Source organism: Mesoplodon mirus, assembly GCF_964341445.2.
Source record: "Mesoplodon mirus genome assembly, chromosome: 18".
NCBI classification, from domain to species: Eukaryota; Metazoa; Chordata; class Mammalia; order Artiodactyla; family Ziphiidae; genus Mesoplodon; species Mesoplodon mirus.
Window position 1 is genome coordinate 11,184,516 of NC_138994.1, and position 22,451 is coordinate 11,206,966.

General features: G+C 36.3%; 1 protein-coding gene across 2 annotated transcripts in view; it reads right to left on the minus strand.

Moving 5' to 3' along the window:
* Positions 1–22,451, minus strand: part of SMURF2 (SMAD specific E3 ubiquitin protein ligase 2) — a 124,493-nt gene that overhangs the window by 20,130 nt on the left and 81,912 nt on the right. Inside the window, exons 1-8 of one of the 2 annotated variants that reach the window (XM_082604958.1) lie at positions 20,335–20,437; positions 19,735–19,868; positions 16,863–16,928; positions 15,277–15,361; positions 12,237–12,320; positions 9,735–9,937; positions 7,355–7,439; positions 3,419–3,577 (exon numbers count right to left, since the gene is read on the minus strand). In XM_082604958.1, coding sequence (XP_082461084.1) covers positions 3,419–3,577; positions 7,355–7,439; positions 9,735–9,783 — 293 coding nt within the window. In that variant the 5' untranslated portion in view covers positions 9,784–9,937; positions 12,237–12,320; positions 15,277–15,361; ... (1 more) ...; positions 19,735–19,868; positions 20,335–20,437. Of the gene's footprint in view, positions 1–3,418; positions 3,578–7,354; positions 7,440–9,734; positions 9,938–12,236; positions 12,321–15,276; positions 15,362–16,862; positions 16,929–19,734; positions 19,869–20,334; positions 20,438–22,451 lie in introns of those variants that run through there. The other variant, XM_082604957.1, reaches the window with a different exon arrangement.

The window sequence follows — 22,451 nt, forward strand, 5'->3', positions numbered from 1 at the left end:
AACACTACACATCTTTTAGAATGTCCAAAATTAAGATTAACCATACCAAGTGTTAGCAAGAGCAACTACAACTCTCATACACTGCTAGTGGGAAAGTCAAATGGTACAATCACTTCAAAAAGAAAGCTGGCAGTTTAAAAAGTTAAACATAAATCTATCATATTATGCAGCCTGGGTATTTATTTATCAAAGAGAAGTGAGAGCATATGTCCACACAAAGACTTAAACATAAATGTTCCGGGACTTCCCTGGCGATCCAGTGGTTAAGACTCTGCACTTCCAATGCAGGGGGCACGGGTTCGATCCCTGGTCGGGGAACTAAGATCCCACATGCCACACCGTGTGGCCAAAAATAAAAAAAACCCACACGAATATTCGTAACAGTTTAGTCATGGCCCAAACTGAAACAATCCAAATGTTCATCAACAGGTAAACAAATAAACTGAGGTCTATCCATACAATGGAATACCACCCAGCAATGAAAAGAAGTGAACTATACAGACAACAACAGAGATGAATCTCAAATAATTAGGCTGGGTAAAAGAAACCAAGAAAAGAGTACATACCGTATGAATCCACTCATCTAAAACTCTAAAAATTGCAAATGTATGGCGACAGAAAAAGCAAATCAATGGTTGGCTGAAGATGGGGTGTGGATTGAACTGTGTCCAAAATAATACGTTGAAGTCCTAAGCCTTGGCACCTGTGAGTGTGACCTTATTTGGAAATAGGGTCTTTGCAGATGTGATCAAGTTAAATGAGGTCACACTGGATTAGGGTGGCCCTAAATCCAATAAATTGGTATCCTTATAAGAGGTAAATTTCGACCCAGACATACAGGAAAGAAAGTGTGGCATAATAAGAAATATACTTTGGTCCCTGTCCCCAGTTCTTGACACAGAACTCCTAAAATGCTTGAAATTTCCTGAGTGACACAGGTGACAGGAGTGTATTCTGTTCTAATATTTGGTCTTTGTCCCCAGTACAAGACACAGAAGCTCCTGAATCCCTTTGAATTTCCTGGGTATCGGAGCATTTTTTGTTTCAGTGAGGTGACTTGCTAGGTCCCTATATAATTTCAGGTTGGGGGCTGGTCGCCAGAAAGACCAAGGCTTGATTAGAAGCCTAGAACTTCCAGGCACATGCCCCCAACCTCTGGGGAAGGGGAGAGGAACTGGAGATTGAGTTAATAATCGATCACTCCTGTGTGATGATAACTCCATAACAACACCTAAACAACAGTGTTCAGAAAGCTTCTGGATGGTGAGCACACTGAGGGTGCTCGGAGGATGAAGCGCCTGGAGAGGCCGTGGACGCACTATGCAGCCCCTGCCCCATACCTTGTCTTGTGCCTCTCTTCCATGTGGCTGTTCCTGAGTTGCATCCTTTATAATAAACTGGTAATAGTAAAGAAACAATTTCCCTGAGTTCTGTGAGCCATTCTAGAAAATTATTGAACCCAAGGAGAGAGTCATGAGAACTCGACTTATAGCCAGTTGGCAAGAAATACGGGAGGCCTGGGACTTATAAATGGCATCAGAAGTGAGAACAGTCTTGTGAGACTGAGCCCTTAACCTGTGAGGCCTGATACTAACTGCAGGTGGTATTAGACTGAATTCAGGCGCTGTACACCTCGTTGGTGTCCGCAGATGTGGAGAACTGGAATATTTGAGGAAAAAAACCCACACACTTGGTGGCAGAAGTTTTGTGGATAAAATAGATCATAGAAGGCCACGTGAAGACAAAGGTAAACACTGGGATAATGTGTCCACAAGTCAAGGAACAGTAAAGTTTCTGGCAACCACCAGAAGCTAGGAGAGAGGCATGGAACAGATTTTCCTTCAGAGCCACCGGAAGGAACCAACCCTTCTGACAACTTGATTCTGAATTCTAGCCTCCAGAACTGTAAAAGAATAAATTTCTATTGTTATAAACCACCCAGTGTGTGATATTTTGTTACGGCAGCCTTAGGAAACTAGGGAAGGGATGGGAGGAGGGATTACCAACAGGCTACAAAGAGGCAGGAGGAGACTTTCAGGGGTCATGGATATGTTCACTATCTCCACTATGGTGATGGTTTCACAGGTATATAACGTGTCAAAACTTAAACTGTACACTGCAAATATGTACAACTTCTTGTGTGTCAATTAAATTTTAATAAAGCTGAATTTTTTTTAAACCCATAGTTCGTCAAAAAGTCTACATTAATAAATGCTGGAGAGAGTGTGAAGAAAAGGGAACCCTCCTACACTGTTCGTGGGAATGTAAATTGGTGTAGCCACTATGGAAAACAGTATGGAGGGTCCTGAAAAAACTAAAAATGGAGCTATCATATGATCTAGCAATCCCACTCCTGGGCATATATCTGGAAAATATGAAAACTCTAATTTGAAAAGATACATGCACCCCAATGTTCACAGCAGCACTATTTATAACAGTCAAGACGTGGAAGCAACCCAAGTGTACACACACACACACACACACACATACTCTCTAAAATATCACTCAGCCATAAAAACAGAATGAAATAATGCCATTTGTAGCAACATGGACGGACCTAGAGATTATCATACTAAGTGTAGTAAGCCAGAGAGAGAAAGACAAATATTACATGATATCACTTATATGTGGAATCTAAAAAATAATACAAATGAATCTATATACAAAACAGAAACAGACTCACAGATGTAGGAAACAAACTTATGGTTACCAAAGGGGAAAGGGAGGGTGGGGAGGGATAAATTAGTAGTATGGGATTAACAGATACAAACTAATATACATAAAATACATAAGTAACAAGGATTTACTATAGAACACAGGGAACTACATTCAATATCTTGTAATAAACTATAATGTAAAATAATCTGAAATATATATATATTACACATATATATAGCAAACTGAATCACTCTGCTATATACCTGAAACTGACACAGTATTGTAAATCAACTGTACTTTAATAATTAAAAAAAAAAACCAGGGTACATCAAGCCCATTCACAAAGACTTGTAAGAATGACTAAGTCCTGCAAATGGGAAAGAAGCCTTAAAAGGCACGAAACTGACACATCAGAAAATCATCTGGGATAGATTCAGCTACCCTAGAGCTATTTCTGATGCACTCAAGGAAAAAAATCCATCCACCCCATAAAGTAGCCTGTCTCTGCAGGTGTGCTACGGTGCACCTCTGATACATATCCTTTTCCTAACATTTCAGGACAGGTTCCTACTTAATCACAGTGGGATTAAAATACCCAAACATGAGAGTAGAATTTGTCATATTCTTATATAAAATTATGTTCAACAAGTGATTTATAATTGAAGAGAGCAGACATTCTATCACATTTATTACAAAAAGCATCTATCAGTCTTCTCTTGTTCAGACTCGCATTTGAACATGTATTGTTTCAAAAACTTACTTTAAAACTAAATGCAAGTTAGCAGAGAGCCGAGGATCTGTAAACTGTGTTGTTCTGTTGTTATGGTCAACGAAATAAACTCTGCCTGTTGCTGTATTCCGGATCTCCCATCCAGGAGGCAATGGACCAAGCTCTTCACAATTGATGTTGCTAAGATCCCTGCAAAAACAAATATAAAATAAAAAATACCTCACTGCTGGGCCTGCTGAGCCAAGCAAGTGTAAATGACACAGAACAATTCCATGAAGTCTGAGAAAATGTATTGTTTCAGAAACTTGAGACATTCAGCTGGAACCTTTAATTCCCAATGGTTCAACAAACTTGCATATTCAAAATCCAATCCATAGATGGCTCAGAAACTTATCACACAGCCTACATTTTTAGTCAGTTCATTCCTGGGCTTTAATGTAATTCAGGTTTTAAATTAATATAAAAGCAATCACAACATTTGCCAACATAAACTGTACTTCAGTACTTGTCTGACAAAATATTGTTTTCCAAATGTCAGTGATATAAGGAATTAAATGTTTTCTAAAATTTCCCTTCAATTATTTCTTTCTTTACTACACCATAAAATTTGTGTAAATGTTCATTCCATGATTAATTTTAAGCTCTTCAACAAAGCAAAACTGGAAATGTTATTGAAATGTGATCCTGAAAATAACCACAGTATATATTTTAAAGGATAACTACTCCATTTTGAATTCTGAAAGATATAAAGCTAGTGAATGAAGAACCTGTTTAAGACACCTTAGGAAGAATGTTCTAAGGTTTACTGCTACAATAAAAAAAGCAAAAAGACTTTTTGCTTTTTGGAGCAAAGACCACTGTTATTATATCATGCATTCTTAAAATACTATTATATATGATAAAGATTTATAGAACCTTAAAGAATGAAATAAAAGCAGCATGTCTAATATAAATTTAAACTGTAACCAATAATTACAATGACAAATCTCATCAAAATTATGTTTTCAAAGTTAAACTAGAAAAAAAGTTTTCCTGAAATAACCTCTTCTTAGTCATAGTGAAAACGTAATGATGGGCACCCAGAGATTTGTTGGAACAAGGATTTTTAACTTGTGCTTATAGGTGCCCCAGAGATTCTTCTGCTACAGAACTAAAGATTGGAAAGAACACGCTATTCTGAGACACTGCTAGTCTCAAAAGAGGCAAAAGGGGAAAAGTTCCAAGAATCCTCCTCAAATTTTTTTTAAGTGAATTAAACTGGAGCTGGTGGTACCTGAGTGGCAGACAGGCAGAGTGGGGGGGTACCAGAGGGTAGTGGTTAATTGGGAAACTCAGCCTCAGGCCAGCAGCAAGGTTGGAAAAGGAAATCTGGAACTTCCCCACGGAGAACTCAAAGGGAAGATGAAGTGATTCCAGGAAAAATTCCTAAATTCTCACTTTAGGTCCACAGAACTCCAACCAATTAAAATCAAACTCACAATCAAAGATCACCAAACACTTCAGAAAGGAATTCATGATGACTGAGTCAGTAGAAACAAAACCACGGAATTAGTTCCCCAAGTACTGTCAGAGATCAAAAAGAATAGCTATGATATGAAATGTTTAAAACAAATAATAAAAGGGAACAATTACAAAGACAAACTATTCCTGAGAGATTATTAAGAATGAACAGATAGATTTTTTTAAATGGAACTTTTAGAAATGAAAAACAATTATCATTCTTTGTAATCAAAGAATGAATAATGCTTTTGATGTAATGCAGAATTTCACTTTATATCATTTTATTTAGAATTTTATAAATTTATAGTCATACATGGGAGGGCTCTAAAGAATTGATGAGAAGCAGAAAACTGGAAACACTCTTTATGTGGAACTGGGAAATGATTAAAGGAAAATGGTATGTTACACAGCCATAAAAAGTAATACAGATCTGTATTTTAAGACTACATAGTCAGTATGCAATATAGTGAATAACAAAGCATTAATCATTATTTTAAAGAGAAATACAAAACATTCGAAAATGGTACTTCTCAGATAAATCTAAGTTTACTGGATATCTTTACATAAAGTTAGTTTTAAAGTGTCTGAGTGACACTATTTTATAAATGTCTTTGATTGAACAGTGATGATATTTGAATAGAATCTAAATATTTATAATCTGCTTTGATAAAAGATCCTCCATACAAAAGACATATTCACTAAAGGATCCCCCAAAACAAAATATATTTTAAGATAACAATTTGGAGCATAGAGACTAAAGAAAAGAAATATAATCCAAAGCGTTATTTCATAAAGTCATTATTCAATACTCAATATGAAATATTCTTAAATCTTTATAGAAACCCCTTATTCATTAACGAAAAACCAACATTGTTTCCTTAGGAGTAAGAACACACTGCCCACTGGGGTGCCAAAATCTCTCTGTTTCAACTTCCGACACCAGCTTACACACCACTCTTTCAAAAGGCAGCTCAAGATCAGCTTTCACACTGTTGTAAATCATTCAGTTTTTTTTTTAAATCATTTTTCTTCTAAACATTTCCTTCCAATGATTTTAAATTATGTTATAGAAAAGTTCATTACTGACCTTCAACCTGATAAACAGAACCCAAAACACTTCTTTTCGTAATTTACATATCAAGACTCTTATTTCTAAAAGTTAGGCACTTAGATTTTTTCAGTGAGCTTATTAATAAAACAAAAATTTCCTCCTCACTATTTTTTTTTAAATCAACAGCTTATATCATGAAGACACAGAAATGGCAACCTTGATACAATAATGAATGATAACACATTTCCTTGGCTGCCACCCTCAGAAGATTCTGATTAAGCTCTATCACAAAGTAAAACATTTTGGGAATTCTCTGGCGGTCCAGTGGTTAGGACTCGGTGCTTTCACTGCCGGGGCCCAGGTTCAATCCCTGGTCAGGGAACTAAGATCCCATAAGCCGCAAAGCGCGACCAAAAGAAAAAAAGGAAAACATTTTCATTACAATAGCTTTATTTATAAATAAACAGAGTATCAAAGCAATCCAAAATCAGCTAGTCACATCTGTTTTTAATTCAAAAACAGGATTCTAGACAAGTAGATCTCTCAGTACAAACTTTAGGCAGAAAAAGATCTCTTGACCCTCCATAGGACTTTTTTTTTTTTTTTTGAAGAGAGGAATGCTGCCCTTAATATATAAAATATCCTCATCCAACAAAGGTATATGTATAGCTTACAAAGTTGATTTAGAATTTCACTTAGAACTCAACCTTTTTTTGCAGCTTCAACTGGACTACTTGGCACTCTCCATCTGTTCAGTAGAAAATAATTCAAAATAGCTAGTGGTTTAAAATGTATTATTTGATACTAAAATGTACCAGAAACTGTGTTAAACTACTAAATTGATTTTGTGTCATTCCATCTTCTTAAAGTTAAAAGATAGCTGACATTTTGGTTAGTAAATGCATTCAACAAGGCCTGCAATTCAAACATACAAGTTTTGGCATTTAAAATTAATTTATGTTAACTGGGTTATTCCTTTTCTACATTAAAATGAAACATGAAGACTGAATACACTTATATAAAGTTAAAATAAACAAACCTTTTTTAAAAAAGCCTAACCAGAAATAAAAATATCAATTTACTACCCTTAAAAAAAAAAAAAGGGTATGTATGTTTTTGTAAGGGTATGTATGTTTTCCCCAGGTCAATTTTCAAATTCCTACAAGACCCACATTTTTGCCTCGATTTTTTTAAGGGGGAGGGGGAGAGGAACTGGAGACTGGTTGGGTGGTACGGCACTGGGGTAGGGTTGCAGAGAAGTAAGTAGGACTTTCTACTAAATGTCAAACTGAAAATATGATCAGAAAGAGCCAAACTTTTACATCATCTATTTTAAGAAGTTAAAGATTAAATAAATAAATCCTAGGTGAAATGGATATTCAGTGGTATGAAGGGTATTTAGAATATGTTCTTACCTAGGCACTCTTGGATCATGCCATGTGCTCACACCAGTCTGAGTATGTAAGAAATACACCTGACCTTGTTGTGTTGTCCTCTGTTCTGTAAAATTAAGAAACACTAATAATAAAAACATATTCAGAATGTCCAAATCAAAAACAGCTATAAACACAAGGATGATATTATATTAATAGGTAAACTCTCCAAATTACCAATCTATTTCATTACAAAAGAACGGCTTTACAAATCACTTGTTCTGAACTCAGAACAGATTTTCTCCTGGAAACAGTCTTATAAATGGTGGTGAGGGTCACAGCCCAGCTATTTAAAAGCCAACTACACTTATAACGTGGCTCAAATATTAAACATGTTGCAATGGAAAACAGAAAACAAGATTGTCACAGAACCAATAATTAAATAAAACAAACATGAAGAAATTATCTTTTATTTGTCTTAAATGTGGAGCCTAAGGGAAACAGAAGGGCTCAGAGGAAGAGGCTAACCAACTCTGGGGAGATTCTCAGGGATCTGCAGAAACTTTCAAAGAGTTTGCAGGCTGGTAATGCTTTTTAAATTATGCCTAATTTTATATCAAGACTTATGTTTTTTCTTTCCTTGAGAGAGGTGTATTCTCAAGACTACATTTGGACTCAAACGGTAGCAAAAAAGATGGAATATAGAAGAGACACCCTATAGTCTAAAAGAAGCAATTATGAAAAAATAATCAAGTTAGGAGCAGGAAGACTAAAGAGCACATATGCCTACTGGGGAAAAAAAAGCCACAGGTAAAATTAAGTCAAAGCCCTTGGGGAGAGAGTGAGGAGGCCAGGGCAAAGAGAAGGAATCTGTGAAAGGGTTTCTTCAGTGGTGGTCTGTAGTCTTTATTTACTTATGTTTTCAAGCAACAGAACTACCTTTTTTTTTTTTTTAAAGAAAATCTAATGAAAAATTCCAATATATGAAACAATAAAACTATTGCTAATATATATTAGTATAAATTTGTTTATAAACCTGTAATAAAAATCAATTTAAACTTTTAAAATTATAAATGTAAAAATGTTTAAAACTGGTTCTAGATGACAGCTGCAATAATTTCAGCCTTGATACCCACTTTACTTCTATGTTTTTGGTTGTACAAAAAAATTTTTTTAATCCAAATCACACAAATATTGTAAAAGTATAAAGTATAACCACCCCCACTCCAAACCACTTGCCTTATAATCTCAATTAAAAAGAATGCCAGGAGATACTTGATTCTAAGGTCTGGACATTAATAATAACAGCTAAATTTTAACTTCTCATGAAATTTCATTTATTTCTTGCAACAAATCTACACGGTTGGTAATAATATTTTCCCCACTTTATAGTACAGAAGATAAAACTGAGGCTCAAACAGGTTAATGTGCCCAGCGTCACACAACTAATATATAGCAAAGCCAGGATATGAACCCAGCTGTTTCCCAAGCCCATGCTCTAACCACTGTGTTTTAAGTTAACCTGTGTGGCCTAGCTCAATTAATGGAAAAATTGGGTTTTTTAAAAAATTAAATAGTTAAAATACTTTAAAAATAAAGTAAGAATGATGCATTTGTGTAAGTTTAAAGAACATTCTGGAGTAAAAATAAAATACAAGTTAGATCAGGCAATTCCCAATGTTGGTCACTAGGTGTCATCATCAGCCCAGAACTGTTTATCTAGAGGCTGTGGAAAGGGCAAGGATGTTAAGTAACTTGGTTAAGCTTTTAGCAAGAGAGGAGAGAACAGCTGAGGTCATACTGCAAGAGTTTAGGAAGTTCTGTATTCAACTATGAGAAGATTCATGTCATCTTTCACATGGAATTCTAAAACTTAGGGAACTATAGAAGATTATAGTACTTTTACACAAACACAGAAGTGACTAAATCATTTACAATAACCCAATCACTCAGATAACACAAAATTATAGACAATACAAATACAATATATAAATACCATCAGAAATATGCTTTTTAAATTATTTCTAAATATGCACGTCTAGAAAATTACAAGTCTGACTTCAGATTGCCATTATCAAGAAAAACACCGTCTCACTTTTTACAGTGCCTGTTTACAAAGCAGTCTCACATTGTTTCATATGCTTCTCACAATACCTTTGTGAAAAGGAGAGGTATCATTCATCTCATTTCATTGTAACTGGGCAAAAAGGTTAAGGTTAAACGACTGGCCCAAAGTCAAAGTGGTGTTAGTCTTCTACCACTTCAAAGACTTTTCAAAGTTGGGGCGTTTTACATTTACTTTGATTTTCATGCAGAATTCCTAAACCCAGATTAATAACTTCTTTAAAAGTTGATTTTCTGGCTTCTTAGCAAGCTGAAATCAGTAAAACACACTTTATTTTTCCTCTGCTAGTTGTCATACCATAGCCTTCTGGTAGGTCTGGAGGAGTATGTAAATGTGTCCTGCTCATGTAATTTCTATGTCGTTGTGACCTGACTCTCCTCTCTGCCAGTCTGGGATCTGAAGACTGTCCAGATGTTGCACCGTTTGTTCCACTAATTGGAGTGTTCTCATCAACAAAACAGCTAAGAGGTCTGCCAGGACTAGAATATTCAGATGCTGGTCTATCGAAAAGTAACAAGGAAAAAGAGTTACTCAACTCAGATACCAAAAGCAGAATTTTATAGACAATGTATGTACAGCAATAACAATCACTTGTAAGAAAATGGAATGATTAATACAAATATAATGACTCAAGAGCTCTCAATAAAAGCAAACCCAAAGCCTCAAAGCACCAAAGAAACCCAGGTGATAAGCAGATTATCAATTATGTATTCAAATCACTTTATATTGATTTTAATTACATTTCATATGAAATCCGCATATATTTGTAGATGTGAGTATGAGCTCACCAAGCCTTACTTGGCTTAGCCACAGGCAACCTCAGACTTGCGTCCCCACCATTCTCCCACTCTGCCTCTGCCACACTGACATTCTTCCTCCTCCTTAAGCTTGCCATGGTCCTTCTACCTTTAGTGCTGGAGAGTAGCCAGCCCTTCCTTCTACCTAGAGTGATTTTTTCTCCTATTTTCCCTAGGCCAGACTCCTTTTTGTCATTCAAATCTTAGCTTAAGCTTAAATGTTGCCTCTAAGAGGTCGTTCCTGACCTTCAGATCTAAAGTAGTCACCCAGGCATTTGACAGTACCTCACCTTACTTCCTCAGCATGGCAGTAACTTCTGATATTTTTCTCATTTGCATCCTTGTTTTCGTCTGTCTTCCCCCACTAGAATATTTACTGAGAGAAGAAAGTCTGCCTAGTTTGTTCCCCACCATATATATTCCCTGCACCTATAGACCTATATGCTCAGCATATATTTAAGAGTAGTAGTTCAATAAATATTGAGTGAATAAAGGAAAGATAGTCTGTCTCTTCAAAGAGCTTACAGCCTCTTGTAAGTCATCCAAACTAAGAGGATAATCAAGAGTTAATTTTTTTTTTTTTTTTTTTGCGGTACGCGGGCCTCTCACTGCTGTGGCCTCTCCCATTGAGGAGCACAGGCTCCGGACGCGCAGGCTCAGCGGCCATGGCTCACGGGCCCAGCCGCTCCGCGGCGTGTGGGATCTTCCCGGACCAGGGCACGAACCCGTGTCCCCTGCGTTGGCAGGCGGACCCTCAACCACTGCGCCACCAGGGAAGTCCAAGAGTTAATTTTTAAACTAACATTTACAACGCAATTGACTTTATTCATGTGGAAATTAAAGTCAATTTTATTAGTTAAATGAGAAGGAAATAGACTTCACTAAAGCACTGACACAAGTACACATTTATTTACACTCAAATATGATAAAAATAGGTTCTTTGACTTCCATATAATCCTTGGCAGTTTAATACTAGAAATCAACTATCAAATAAGCACTTTTTAAAATGGCAACATAAGCTAAGCTTTCATCTGAGAATCACAGTATAATAGAGAAAACTTTGTGGTTCAATGAGTTAAGCAATTAATCTCCAATAAATAAAAGTATAGCTAATGAGAAGCATTTGATGTTCTATGTCTGGTGCCAGTCCTGCTCAGGGAAAAAAAAAAAAGTAGAAGGAGCAAAACAAACACTGAGTAGAGGTGGCAAATAAACTTTTTTCTTATTCTGAAAAAAAAGGAAATCCAGCCACTTATCCTATTCATTTTCAGTTACTTAGAGCTTTCCTTGAAGCTTTCAAAACTTATCTTGCATCCCCATGTCTTTACACATTAAGCTCCAGGAAGGCCTTTCTGCCTTATTCATGGTTATAGCCCAAATGCTGAGCACAGTGCCTGGCATATAACAATTTGGTGAACTGAATGATAGCTGTTACCACTACCCTGAACACTTTTTATCACCTTCCCCTTACCTGGCTAAATTCTCATATTCTTCAGGATTTAGTTCAGAGACTCTCCTCCTTCAGAGTTTTCCTTTGCAAGTTCTACCATCTTGCCCCCAACTCTAAGTCAGGTGCCCCTGCATATGGTCTCAGAGCATCTGGTTCTTATCTTGGTCAAAGACCTTACTGGACACAATATAATCATCCCCCGACTTTATTGAATAAATGGAGATCCTGTATACATATTTTGTTACAGCCGTTCAATAATGGACTCAAAAAAAATTTTTAAGAGTCCTAGAAATAAGATGACTTCTCAATGTATTCATTTAACTCATCTAATAAATATTCATTGAACGCCATCACAGGCCATGGAGCTACAATAACAGGATGACCTGCTAAGCAATCTTTATTAAAAATAATAATGGCATTTGCTATAAGATCTACTGATCTAGAGCAGTTTAAACCAAGAAAGGAAATCTGGTAAAACTGACAGATAAACAGATAGGGGACTTCAGGAGGGCAAACAGCATAGACCATGGGAAGATACTTGTATGTTCTTACCGTGTTGGGCGTTCCCATTGTGTAGTTCTTGTTATGTGGTTTAGGTACTGGATTCTTCCAGAGGCAGTTCGCCTTTCTTCCCAGCTTAAATAAAAGTATTGAGAGATAAAGCAGTAATAGGAAGCCAGACATGGAATGTTTTTGGAACAAGCCAGGAAGACATTTGCTGTTATGAATCAGGAATGACAAATTGAAAAAGCAATACACAGAATATAGGAATTGTCTCAACTTATTTTAGAACTGTACAATATGTCTTCTAGAATTCTGAAGCTTTTAAAATATTTATACTGAGGTGTGACTAATATTTTCCATCAGCCAAACTGAGAATTTTTCAATGATGTCAACAATGCTCAATTAAATTATACTAATTTCTCCAGGACTTAGTGGGGGGAAAAAGGCCATACTAAAAATAAAGATTATACATAATTTTTTTTTTTTTTTTTTTTTGCGGTATGCGGGCCTCTCACTGTTGTGGCCTCCCCCGTTGCGGAGCACAGGCTCCGGATGCGCAGGCCCAGCGGCCATGGCTCACGGGCCCAGCCGCTCCGCGGCATATGGGATCCTCCCAGACCGGGGCACGAACCCGTATCCCCTGCATCGGCAGGCGGACTCTCAACCACTGCGCCACCAGGGAGGCCCTATACATAATTTTTAAAAATTAAATTTAACTAGAAAAGTATATAAAAGCTTTTTAAAGCATTTAGCCTACCCAAACTAATTTTTTTAATCTTCATATTTTTATTTTCTCTTACACATTTTCTACTAAAAGTTATGAATTTTTTAAAGTATAGTTGACATACAATATTCTATTAGTTTCAGGTATACAACATAGTAGTTTGACATATATACACTACAAAATGATCACCAAGTCTAGGAACCATCTGTCACCATACAAAGTTATTACAATATGGACTATATTCCCTATGCTGTACATCACATCCCTGTGACTTACTTATTTTATGACTCAAAGTTTGTACCTCTTAATCCCCTTCACCTATTTCATCAATTTCCCCTCCTCTCCCTCCCCTCTGGCAAACCAATACAGAGTTTGTTCTTTGTATCTATGAGTCTGTTTCTGTTTTGTTTGTTTGTTTGCTTTGTTTTTTAGATTCCACATATAAGTGAAATCATATGATATCTGTCTTTGTCTGACTTATTTCATTTAGCATAATACTCTCTAGATCCATCCATGTTGTTGCAAATGACAAGATCTCATTCTTTTTTTATGGCTGAGCAATATTCGTGTGTGTGTGTGTGTGTGTGTGTGTGTGTGTGTGTGTAATACATCTTCTTTATCCATTCATCTATTAATGGACACTTTGGCTGCTTCCATATCTTATCTATTTTCCATATCTTATCTATTGTAAATAATCCTACAATGAACAAAGGGGTGCATATACCTCTTTGAATTAGTGTTTTCATTTTCTTAGGATACATACCCAGAAGTGGGATAGCTGGATCATATGGTAATTCCGTTTTTAACTTTCTGAAGAACCTCCCTACCATTTTCCACAGTGGCTGTACTGATTATATTCCCACCTACACTGTACAAGCGCTCCTTTTTCTCCACAACCTCACCAACAAGGGCTATTTCTCAAACTAATTTTTTAAAAAGCAATTATGCCACTTCTTCTTCAATATCTTATTAATTCATATAACAAAAAAATTAGGCAAGTGACTATAGTTAATATTCCACCAAACCACTGGCAGAGGTTTGGAGGCCTTAAACAATAGAAAATAAAAAGATGCTAAATAGGTTTTTTCCCCTGTGATTACAATTATAGTACAATAATGTAGAACAAATTTAGAATAAGCCGTACAACTGTTGTAATCTCTCAGTACTGACTAGTTATTTCATCCTAAGCTTCCCCTTCAAAAGTACCATAATCCACCTCAAACCCATAAAAATTAACAGATATATCAAGAAGCTAAAATGATCCATAAACAGACAAATTATAGCAATTTTTAACAGCTTATACAAAATGAGCAAATACCATAGCTTGGATTTGAAATTTCATGTCAAAAATAACTTAAAACTCAACCAATTATACACTTAAAATGGATATAGTTTATTGTATGTAAACTATACCTCATTGAAGTTAATTAAAAATACTTTGAAAATTAAAAATAAAATCGGTAAGGTTTCAGAACTAGTATGAAACAAAGAGAGCAATGATAAAAAGCATAAGCTTTGGAATCAAGGCTTAAACCTGTGTTCCAGTTCTGCCAGTTCTATGTGGCCTCTGGCAAAATACTTAACCTGAGTCTCAGTTTCGAAGGTCTGTAAAACGCATGAGGGTAGTAAATGGTAGTAACAGTAGCGGTGGTACTAGCTAATTATTTATTAAGCACTTACTCTATGCAAGACGTTGTGCTACGTGCTTTACATGCATGATTTCATTTAAGCCTCACAAGTACTGATGGTGTATATACTATTATCCTCTGTGATAAATAAATATAAACCAAAGCTTACAAAAGTCAAATAAATTGATTAAACTCACAAAGCTAGTAAACAGAAGAGTAAGGACTGGAACCCAAATGGTCTAATTCCAGAATCACATTATGAGAATTAAATGATCTAATGTATATCATGTAATGATAAATGATATAAAGTGCTTATAACACTATTCGACACTTGCAGGCTCAATAAATGTTACTATGTTATTGTAATTACTATTACACAAATTCTGTATCTCATCCCTCTAAATAGAGCAATGCCTCAGATTCAGCACCTACATGCCTTGTTTTGAATAATTAAATCAATCAAAAAAGTTTTCCTTTTGAATATATAATATTTACAGGAGATTTAAATTTGTCAAGAAATTTGATTTGTCTCCTAGTCAAAACTCTTAAAAAACAAATGTAACATATCTAATTCATGGCTTATTTTATGAATTTGTTGTGATAAGATCCCTCACTAATTTTCTAAGTACAAGGAAAACCTAGATTTTGGGATCCATCAGCAAATTTCTAAACTTAAATATAAACACCAACTTATTTCTCATTATTTTAGGGATATTATCTAATGGTTTTTGCTTACCCATCTGGTAAATCATTATCAAACAAACGACTGCAGTCCACAACTTGTCCTCCTGTGCCTATTCGGTCTCTGGACTGAAGACTTACTATTAAACAATAAAAACAATACGAACAGTCACAGAACTAGAAAGAATTACTGCAGTTTAAAATATTTCTCTTTGAAAGACACCTGTCTTAGCTTATTTTAATACTTAAGAATGAACTCTTTAGTTTCTACTAAATTCTGCAATTTTTTTTTTTTTTTGGCTGTGTCGGTCTTCGTTGCTGCACGCGGGCTTTCTCTAGTTGCATCGAGCAGTGGCTACTCTTCATTGCAGTGAGCGGGCTTCTCACTGCGGCAGCTTCTCTTGTTGCGGAGCACAGGCTCTAGGCGCACAGGCTTCAGTAGTTGTGGCTCGCGAGCTCTAGAGCTCAGGCTCAGTAGCTGTGGCGCACGGGCACAGCTGCTCTACAGCATGTGTGATCTTCCCGGACCAGGGCTTGAACCCGTGTCCCCCGCACTGGCAGGCAGATTCTTAACCATTGTGCCACCAGTGAAGCCCCTGCGATTTCTTTGTCCATGAGATTTTTCTCTTTAAGGTTTTCTACACTTTATCATGTTCATGGAGGAGGGTCTAACTCCTTTTTTCCCATCCTAATGGGGCAACGCAAGGCCACTAGTGCACTTAAAAAGAGGCGTAACACATGAAAGGTGTATTCCACATTTTTTAGTTTTTAACTTCCTTCTCAATCTAAGAATGACAGGAATTATGAATAACGCTGTAGTGTAGATATTTCCCTGCGATAACCACAATAGGGCTTTTGTTATGATGCTACTTTGGCAACTCTCTATGAACCTAATTCACTGCCTTGTAAAACTAAGTCCTTCAAGTCCTTTCTGTAACTAAAACCTCTCTGATAGGTTCATATAATGCAATCATGTTATTCTAAATTCTGCTCTATAATGCAATGGTAAGATTCCAATTGCATGTTACTTCTTTAAGAAGCTTCAAAGGAGCCCACCTCAGTGCCCTACCATTCTAGGTATCTTGATCAAATCTCAATCTATCAATTCTTAAGATAAGTCGCAGGAAATTTTATATAAAGGGGCCAATTCAAGATAACCCCACTAGCCCACTAAATGCCTTATGAGTAAGGTAACAATTTTCCCTTTCTCCAATCAGTGCTATACTACCATTCTATTTTTTTCTATTAGTAAAGATTACTTTAAAACTGCAAAGCATTAAACTGGTTTTTCTTACTCAAAAACCAGTTTGAGAATTACTTTCAGAAAACCTTAGTATCATCTATAAAGTCTATCTCAGTGTTCTACTGTATTTGTATACTTTTAAAGAATTCCTTCCTAAAGGATCAATAGTTCTTCACATTAGGAGCCTGTTTTTTACATTATTTGTATTTTTTTGCTTTTTAAAAAAATTAAGTTGTCCTAGATTCTGCATCCACTATTTGAATAATTTTACATGACTCATTTAATTCATGCCAATACAATGAAGCTACAGTTAACTGTACTTTGATTTTAAAGGTATTTAGAGTTTAGATCAGCTTAAATAAAGCCAAAATTCACATAACTTTCAATTCCACACTTACCTACTATCTGTCCTCTAACTGTATCATTGTCATTTGGCCCAAGTTTGCATAGATCCAACCTCTGATCTATTTCAAATCAACAACAGCAAAAGGCAAAAAATAAGTTGGTATCAGAGACATCTACAGAGTGACAGTAAATTTCTACAATCCACTGGAAATCAGACCAATCATTTAAAGAATTAATCAAGTTTTAATGATGAGACAAATGTTTAAAATTCTCTAACTGCATACATAATATTAGTATAAATGTCTCAACAAAAGTTTTGACAAATTCAGATTTCAAAAACCATAAGGCCCTGGTGCCAACATGCAGTATTTTCTCTCCAAAGATTTCAGAACACTTCAGTCTAAGTCTTAGCTTGCCACTTAATAGTTTTGTTCTTAAGCAATTTATCCCCAAGTCTTGATTTTCTCGTGTATAATTGTAGTACTTACCTCCTATTAAGGATTAAATCAGATGGTTATGTAAAACTCTTAGCACAGTACCTGGCACATAAGTGTCCAATAAATGTTAGTTGTTGTCATTGTTACTGTTTATCTAACCATTTCACATAACTCCCACACACACAAAGTAAGTATTAATAAGAAGCCAAGTATAAACTAACATAAGGGTTTGAGTTCTGGTACTAACTCATTTAGAAGCAGCTCACTTCTCTCATGCCTCATCTATAAAACAGATATAACACTGGCCTGGTTAGTTACAGTAAGGAACAATGTCACCCACTGCATGTTGGTTTTACTTTGATTACAGCACTTATAACTGAATTCTCTTTATAGCTGTATGCCATCTGGCTACTTAAGTAAATCATGAATTGATAAAAGGAGAAGACCATATCTTAAGTTTTTATATTCTCCACTCCAACCTGATAGAATGGAACTATATCAGGTGCTTAATAAATTAAATATTACTATACATCAAAAAGGTCATATAAATTACTGCAATGAAACATTCACAAGCAGCAGAAAGAAAATCTGTGCCCCACCTGGTTTATTTTTCCCTTTGCAAAATAAATGGACAATAATAAGACAGCTATACAGTGGACTTGTGCAGAGCAATGCCTCTTCTGTTCAGTCCTTCTAACGTGTCCTGCTCCCTCTGCCAGCAGGCCTTTGCCCTTGCTTCTCAGAGGACAGGATTCATGCCTTTTTCACCTTTCTATCACTGGGGTTTTGAACAGTACCTGACACTTAAAAGGTTCAATAAATGTGGGCTAAATTGAACCAGAAATAAGGTCATACATACAACAAGTCTTCAGTTTGCCTGATGCATTGGGTTAGAATAACATGGTTCATTTTGTTTGTTTGTTTTTTGGCTGCACTGTACAGCATGTGGGATCTTAGTTCCCTGACCAGGGATCAAACCCATGCCCCCTGCATTGGAAGGCAGAGTCTTAACCACTAGACCACTGGGGAAGTCCCAAAAATGGTTCGTTTTTTATATGCTAGACCTTTTCCAATCCCAACATCTTCTACCTCCTGTTGGTCACCCTGTCAACCCAGAAATATAAGAAATTCTCAGGTGCCTTTAAATTCCCCTCAGAACTTCTAGCTCAATTTTCTCCTTTTTAATTTTTAACAGTAATATTTTTATAACTGGGTTGTGGTATCACACTACATTAAAAGGGATCATCTCTTAATATTATATATCTAACATTCAAAGCTAAATTCAAACTATTTTTATTTATTAATTTCATTAGCTGGAGTCTATGTGAATTTTTGCTTAGAATAGGCATCTGGACTACAATCCCATGACAACAGCTAGCAATATTTTTTATATTATATAAAAAAGAATTCTGTAAAAAAAGAAAAAAATTTTCTGTTGAAAAAGATGTTTCCATCTATGTCCCAATGGAATACCCCCCAAAAGATGCTCTGTCATCTGGTTACATGAATTACACATACACTAACAAGTCAACTTGTCAACCCAATATAGAAATTGCTTCTAATGTCTTGATCTTGGTCTAATCTTGTAAATGACCAGTTTGGTGAAAAATTAAGCTACAGTTAAGCAGTTAATACAGCCGTCTTACACTCAAAATAATGTCTTACCTTTATAACTTTTAATTTTTCAGAGCAGTTTTTGTTGTTTTTTTTTTTTTTTGCGGTATGTGGGCCTCTCACTGTTGTGGCCTCTCCCGTTGCGGAGCACAGGCCCCGGACACGCAGGCTCAATGGCCATGGCTCACGGGCCAAGCCGCTCCGCGGCATGTGGGATCCTCCCAGACCGGGGCACGAACCCGTGTCCCCTGCATCGGCAGGCGGACTCTCAACCACTGCGCCACCAGGGAAGCCCTCAGAGCAGTTTTATATGTCATTTTTATTCACTAATAATTCCCCTTTAACAGTTACATTAAACACTCCAATGACCTAAATAAAACTCCCTTTATCTCACAAATGCACCTAAACCAGAGATGAGTGCTAAGTAATAAAAAAGACATTTAATACTTTGACACCTTTTTACTTTTTTTTTTTTTTTGGCCGCGTCACACTGCATGGCTTGTGGAATTTTAGTTCCCTGACCAGGAACTGAACCCGGGCCCGAGGCAGTGAGAGTACAGACTCCTAAACCACTGGACCGCCAGGGAATTCCCTCTTTTTATTTTTCTGGATATCGGTCATTTCTTAGCACTTACAAATTCACTGGATACTAAGTATCAGCTCTGATTCATTTCTAGGTTTCACATATTTAAAATGTTTCATTCTTTTTAAAAAGTCAACAAAGTAAATTTAGATCAGGAATTTTTACGAATGTTTCAAACACACACAGGACATTAAGTTTTTGGACTCCTGCCTCCCCCATCAAAAAATATACATATGTATATATATTTAAATATGTATATTTAAATTTTTAAAAGCACTAGTATGTACTCACAACCAGTGTCTTTGAGGCGGTTGATGGCATTGGAAAGAAGACGAACACAACCAAGAAATCCAGCACCTTGTTTTTTATGGATCTTCTTGTGATTCCATACACTTATCGTAACTGAATCAGACTTTCCAATATACCTATATAAAACAAAATGACTGCATGAGTAACTTGGCAATTATGAGTAGTTAGGATAAAATTTTTCTTTTGTTTTTGTAGTCTAAAGTCACAAATGTTTGAGTATAGCTAGATAACACAAAATATGTTTGAATTCAGTCTATCCACAGGACTGAATTTAAATTTTTTTTTTAATTCTAAAGTAAAATCTAAAAAGAATTTTTAATATATTCTTTATCATACCTGCCACTCTCAGGCTGAGTAACAATTTTTGTTAGTAAAAAAAAAAAAAAAAAACTATTTTAGTAGCTAGAGTCAAATAACCCTACGGAAGTTTATGATTTCTTTCCAAAAACAAAAATCTTAGAAAAACTTTTATCACAGTCACACTTTAAATACACTTCAATGACATGACCTAGTACCTCAGCGAATACTCAGTTCATTTTCAAGAGGCATTGTCAAGGCTGACAGACCAAAAATCTGACATACCTGTTATGTTTTAAAATGCTGTAGAACAAAAGCTGATTGTAACGCTTTTCCCCTGCTTCTCTCCTGTATGCAGGCCTTGAGCGAGCAGGACTCTTGCAGATTTCACTTCACTGCCTGCAGACAAGCAGAGCAGGGAAAAGCGTTACTATTACTTGTCTGTGCATATACCTGTAAGTATGGAGAAGCTCTACCACAGCCAATTGTTAACATGGTGTCATCCCATGCGAAAATATAATAAAATAACATAATTATATCAGTAGAACCCTAAATTTCAATGACTCTAAGAGGTCAAATTTTTGGTCCAGCAACCTTGACCTTAAACTGTCATTCAATAAAGCAGTAATATCAGAAAAATTCACCTGGTATATAAAAAAGCCTAGACCACTTAAGTAAGGACTAAAACATTTTTAAAATAAATTTATTTATTTATTCATTTATTTAATTTTTGGCTGCATTGGGTCTTCGTTGCTGCACGCGGGCTTTCTCTAGTTGCAGCGAGCGGGGGCTACTCTGTGGCGGGGCGCAGGCTTCTCACTGTGGTGGCTTCTCACGGGCTTCAGTAGTTGTGGCTCGCGGGCTCTAGAGCGCAGGCTCAGTAGTTGTGGTGCACGGGCTTAGTTGCTCCGCGGCATGTGGGATCTTCCCGGACCAGGGCTCGAACTCCTGTGCCCTGCATTGGCAGGCGGATTCTTAACCACTGCGCCACCAGGGAAGCCCTAAAACTTTTAAATGAGTAACATGAAAGGCACACTTGAGGCCCTGCATCCAGCTGTGTTAAAGCATGCCTACCCTTCTAGACTTTTAATTATGTAAGCTAATACTTTTTTTTTTAATTTTTATTTTATATTGGAGTATAGTTGATTTACAATGTTGTGTTAGTTTCAGGTGTACAGCAAAGTGATTCAGTTATACATATACATATATCTATTCTTTTTCAGATTCTTTTCCCATATAGGTTATTACAGAATATTGAGTAGAGTTCCCTATGCTACACAGTAGGTCCTTGTTGATTATTTTATATATAGTAGTGTGTATATGTTTAATTATGCAAGCTAATACTTTTCAAAAATTAAGCCAATTTGAATTTCATTTCTGTTGCTTGCAAATGAAAAAATCTGGACTAAAATAACATTCAGTATGCATGTATCAATTTTCAAATAGACCTAAACAGACTTAACTTGGCAAGTATGTACCTGCATGATATGTGAAACTTCTAGAATCAGAATCAAGTATTAACCAGCTAAATTGCCCCAAACCAAACATTAAAAAATCACACTAAATCAGTTTCCCAACTGATAAGCCTGATACACAGGTATGCTAAAATATTTGTTCCCTGAGGCCTTAGAGCAGCCCACCCACCACTGGCTTAAGCATCCTTTTGGGAGGCTGGATGTCAAAGCCCAGAGAGACCTTGGGAACATACATTGAAGACAAGGGAGCTTCTGTCAGCCTGTATCCTTGAATGACTGTGTGACAGTGTCTTGCTTCCCTGCCAAATGGACCTTATATACAAAATATACTTCTATTGTATTAAACCACTGAAAATGTGGGGTAGTCTATTATATCTAACCAACACAAGGGACAAATTATAAAGGGCCTTGTCAGCCAGAGTATGAACTCTGGCTTTTACTCTAAGTAAGACAGGAAGCCAATGGGGGATGTGGAACAGGAGAGTAACCAGATTTGATATACGTTTTGACAGGATCATTCTAGCTGCTGTGTTGAGAAAGACTGTAGCAGCAGCAAAGCTAGAAAAGCAAGGACTCTAAGGAGGGGGTCCACAGGAAAACCACAGCCTGTGAGCCAAATCCAGCAAAGCACAGGGTTTAGTACAATTTCACTTTTTTTCCCCCAAGGAAAAAAATTTTTTAAGTTTGAAGGCCATATTAAAAATACTTACAATGTCTGTATCTCTCCATTCACATTATCACTTCTCTAACATAAAGCTATTTTCTATTTGACGGCTTCCTTCATAATCTTGGAACTAGTTTCTTTGCCATTCTTGGCTCCCTCTAGGCCATTCTTCACATTACAGCCAAAGTGTCCACTCTTGGATATAAATCTGATAATAGCATTTCCCCACTCAAAACACTTTCATTGCTCCCTATTGCTTTTAA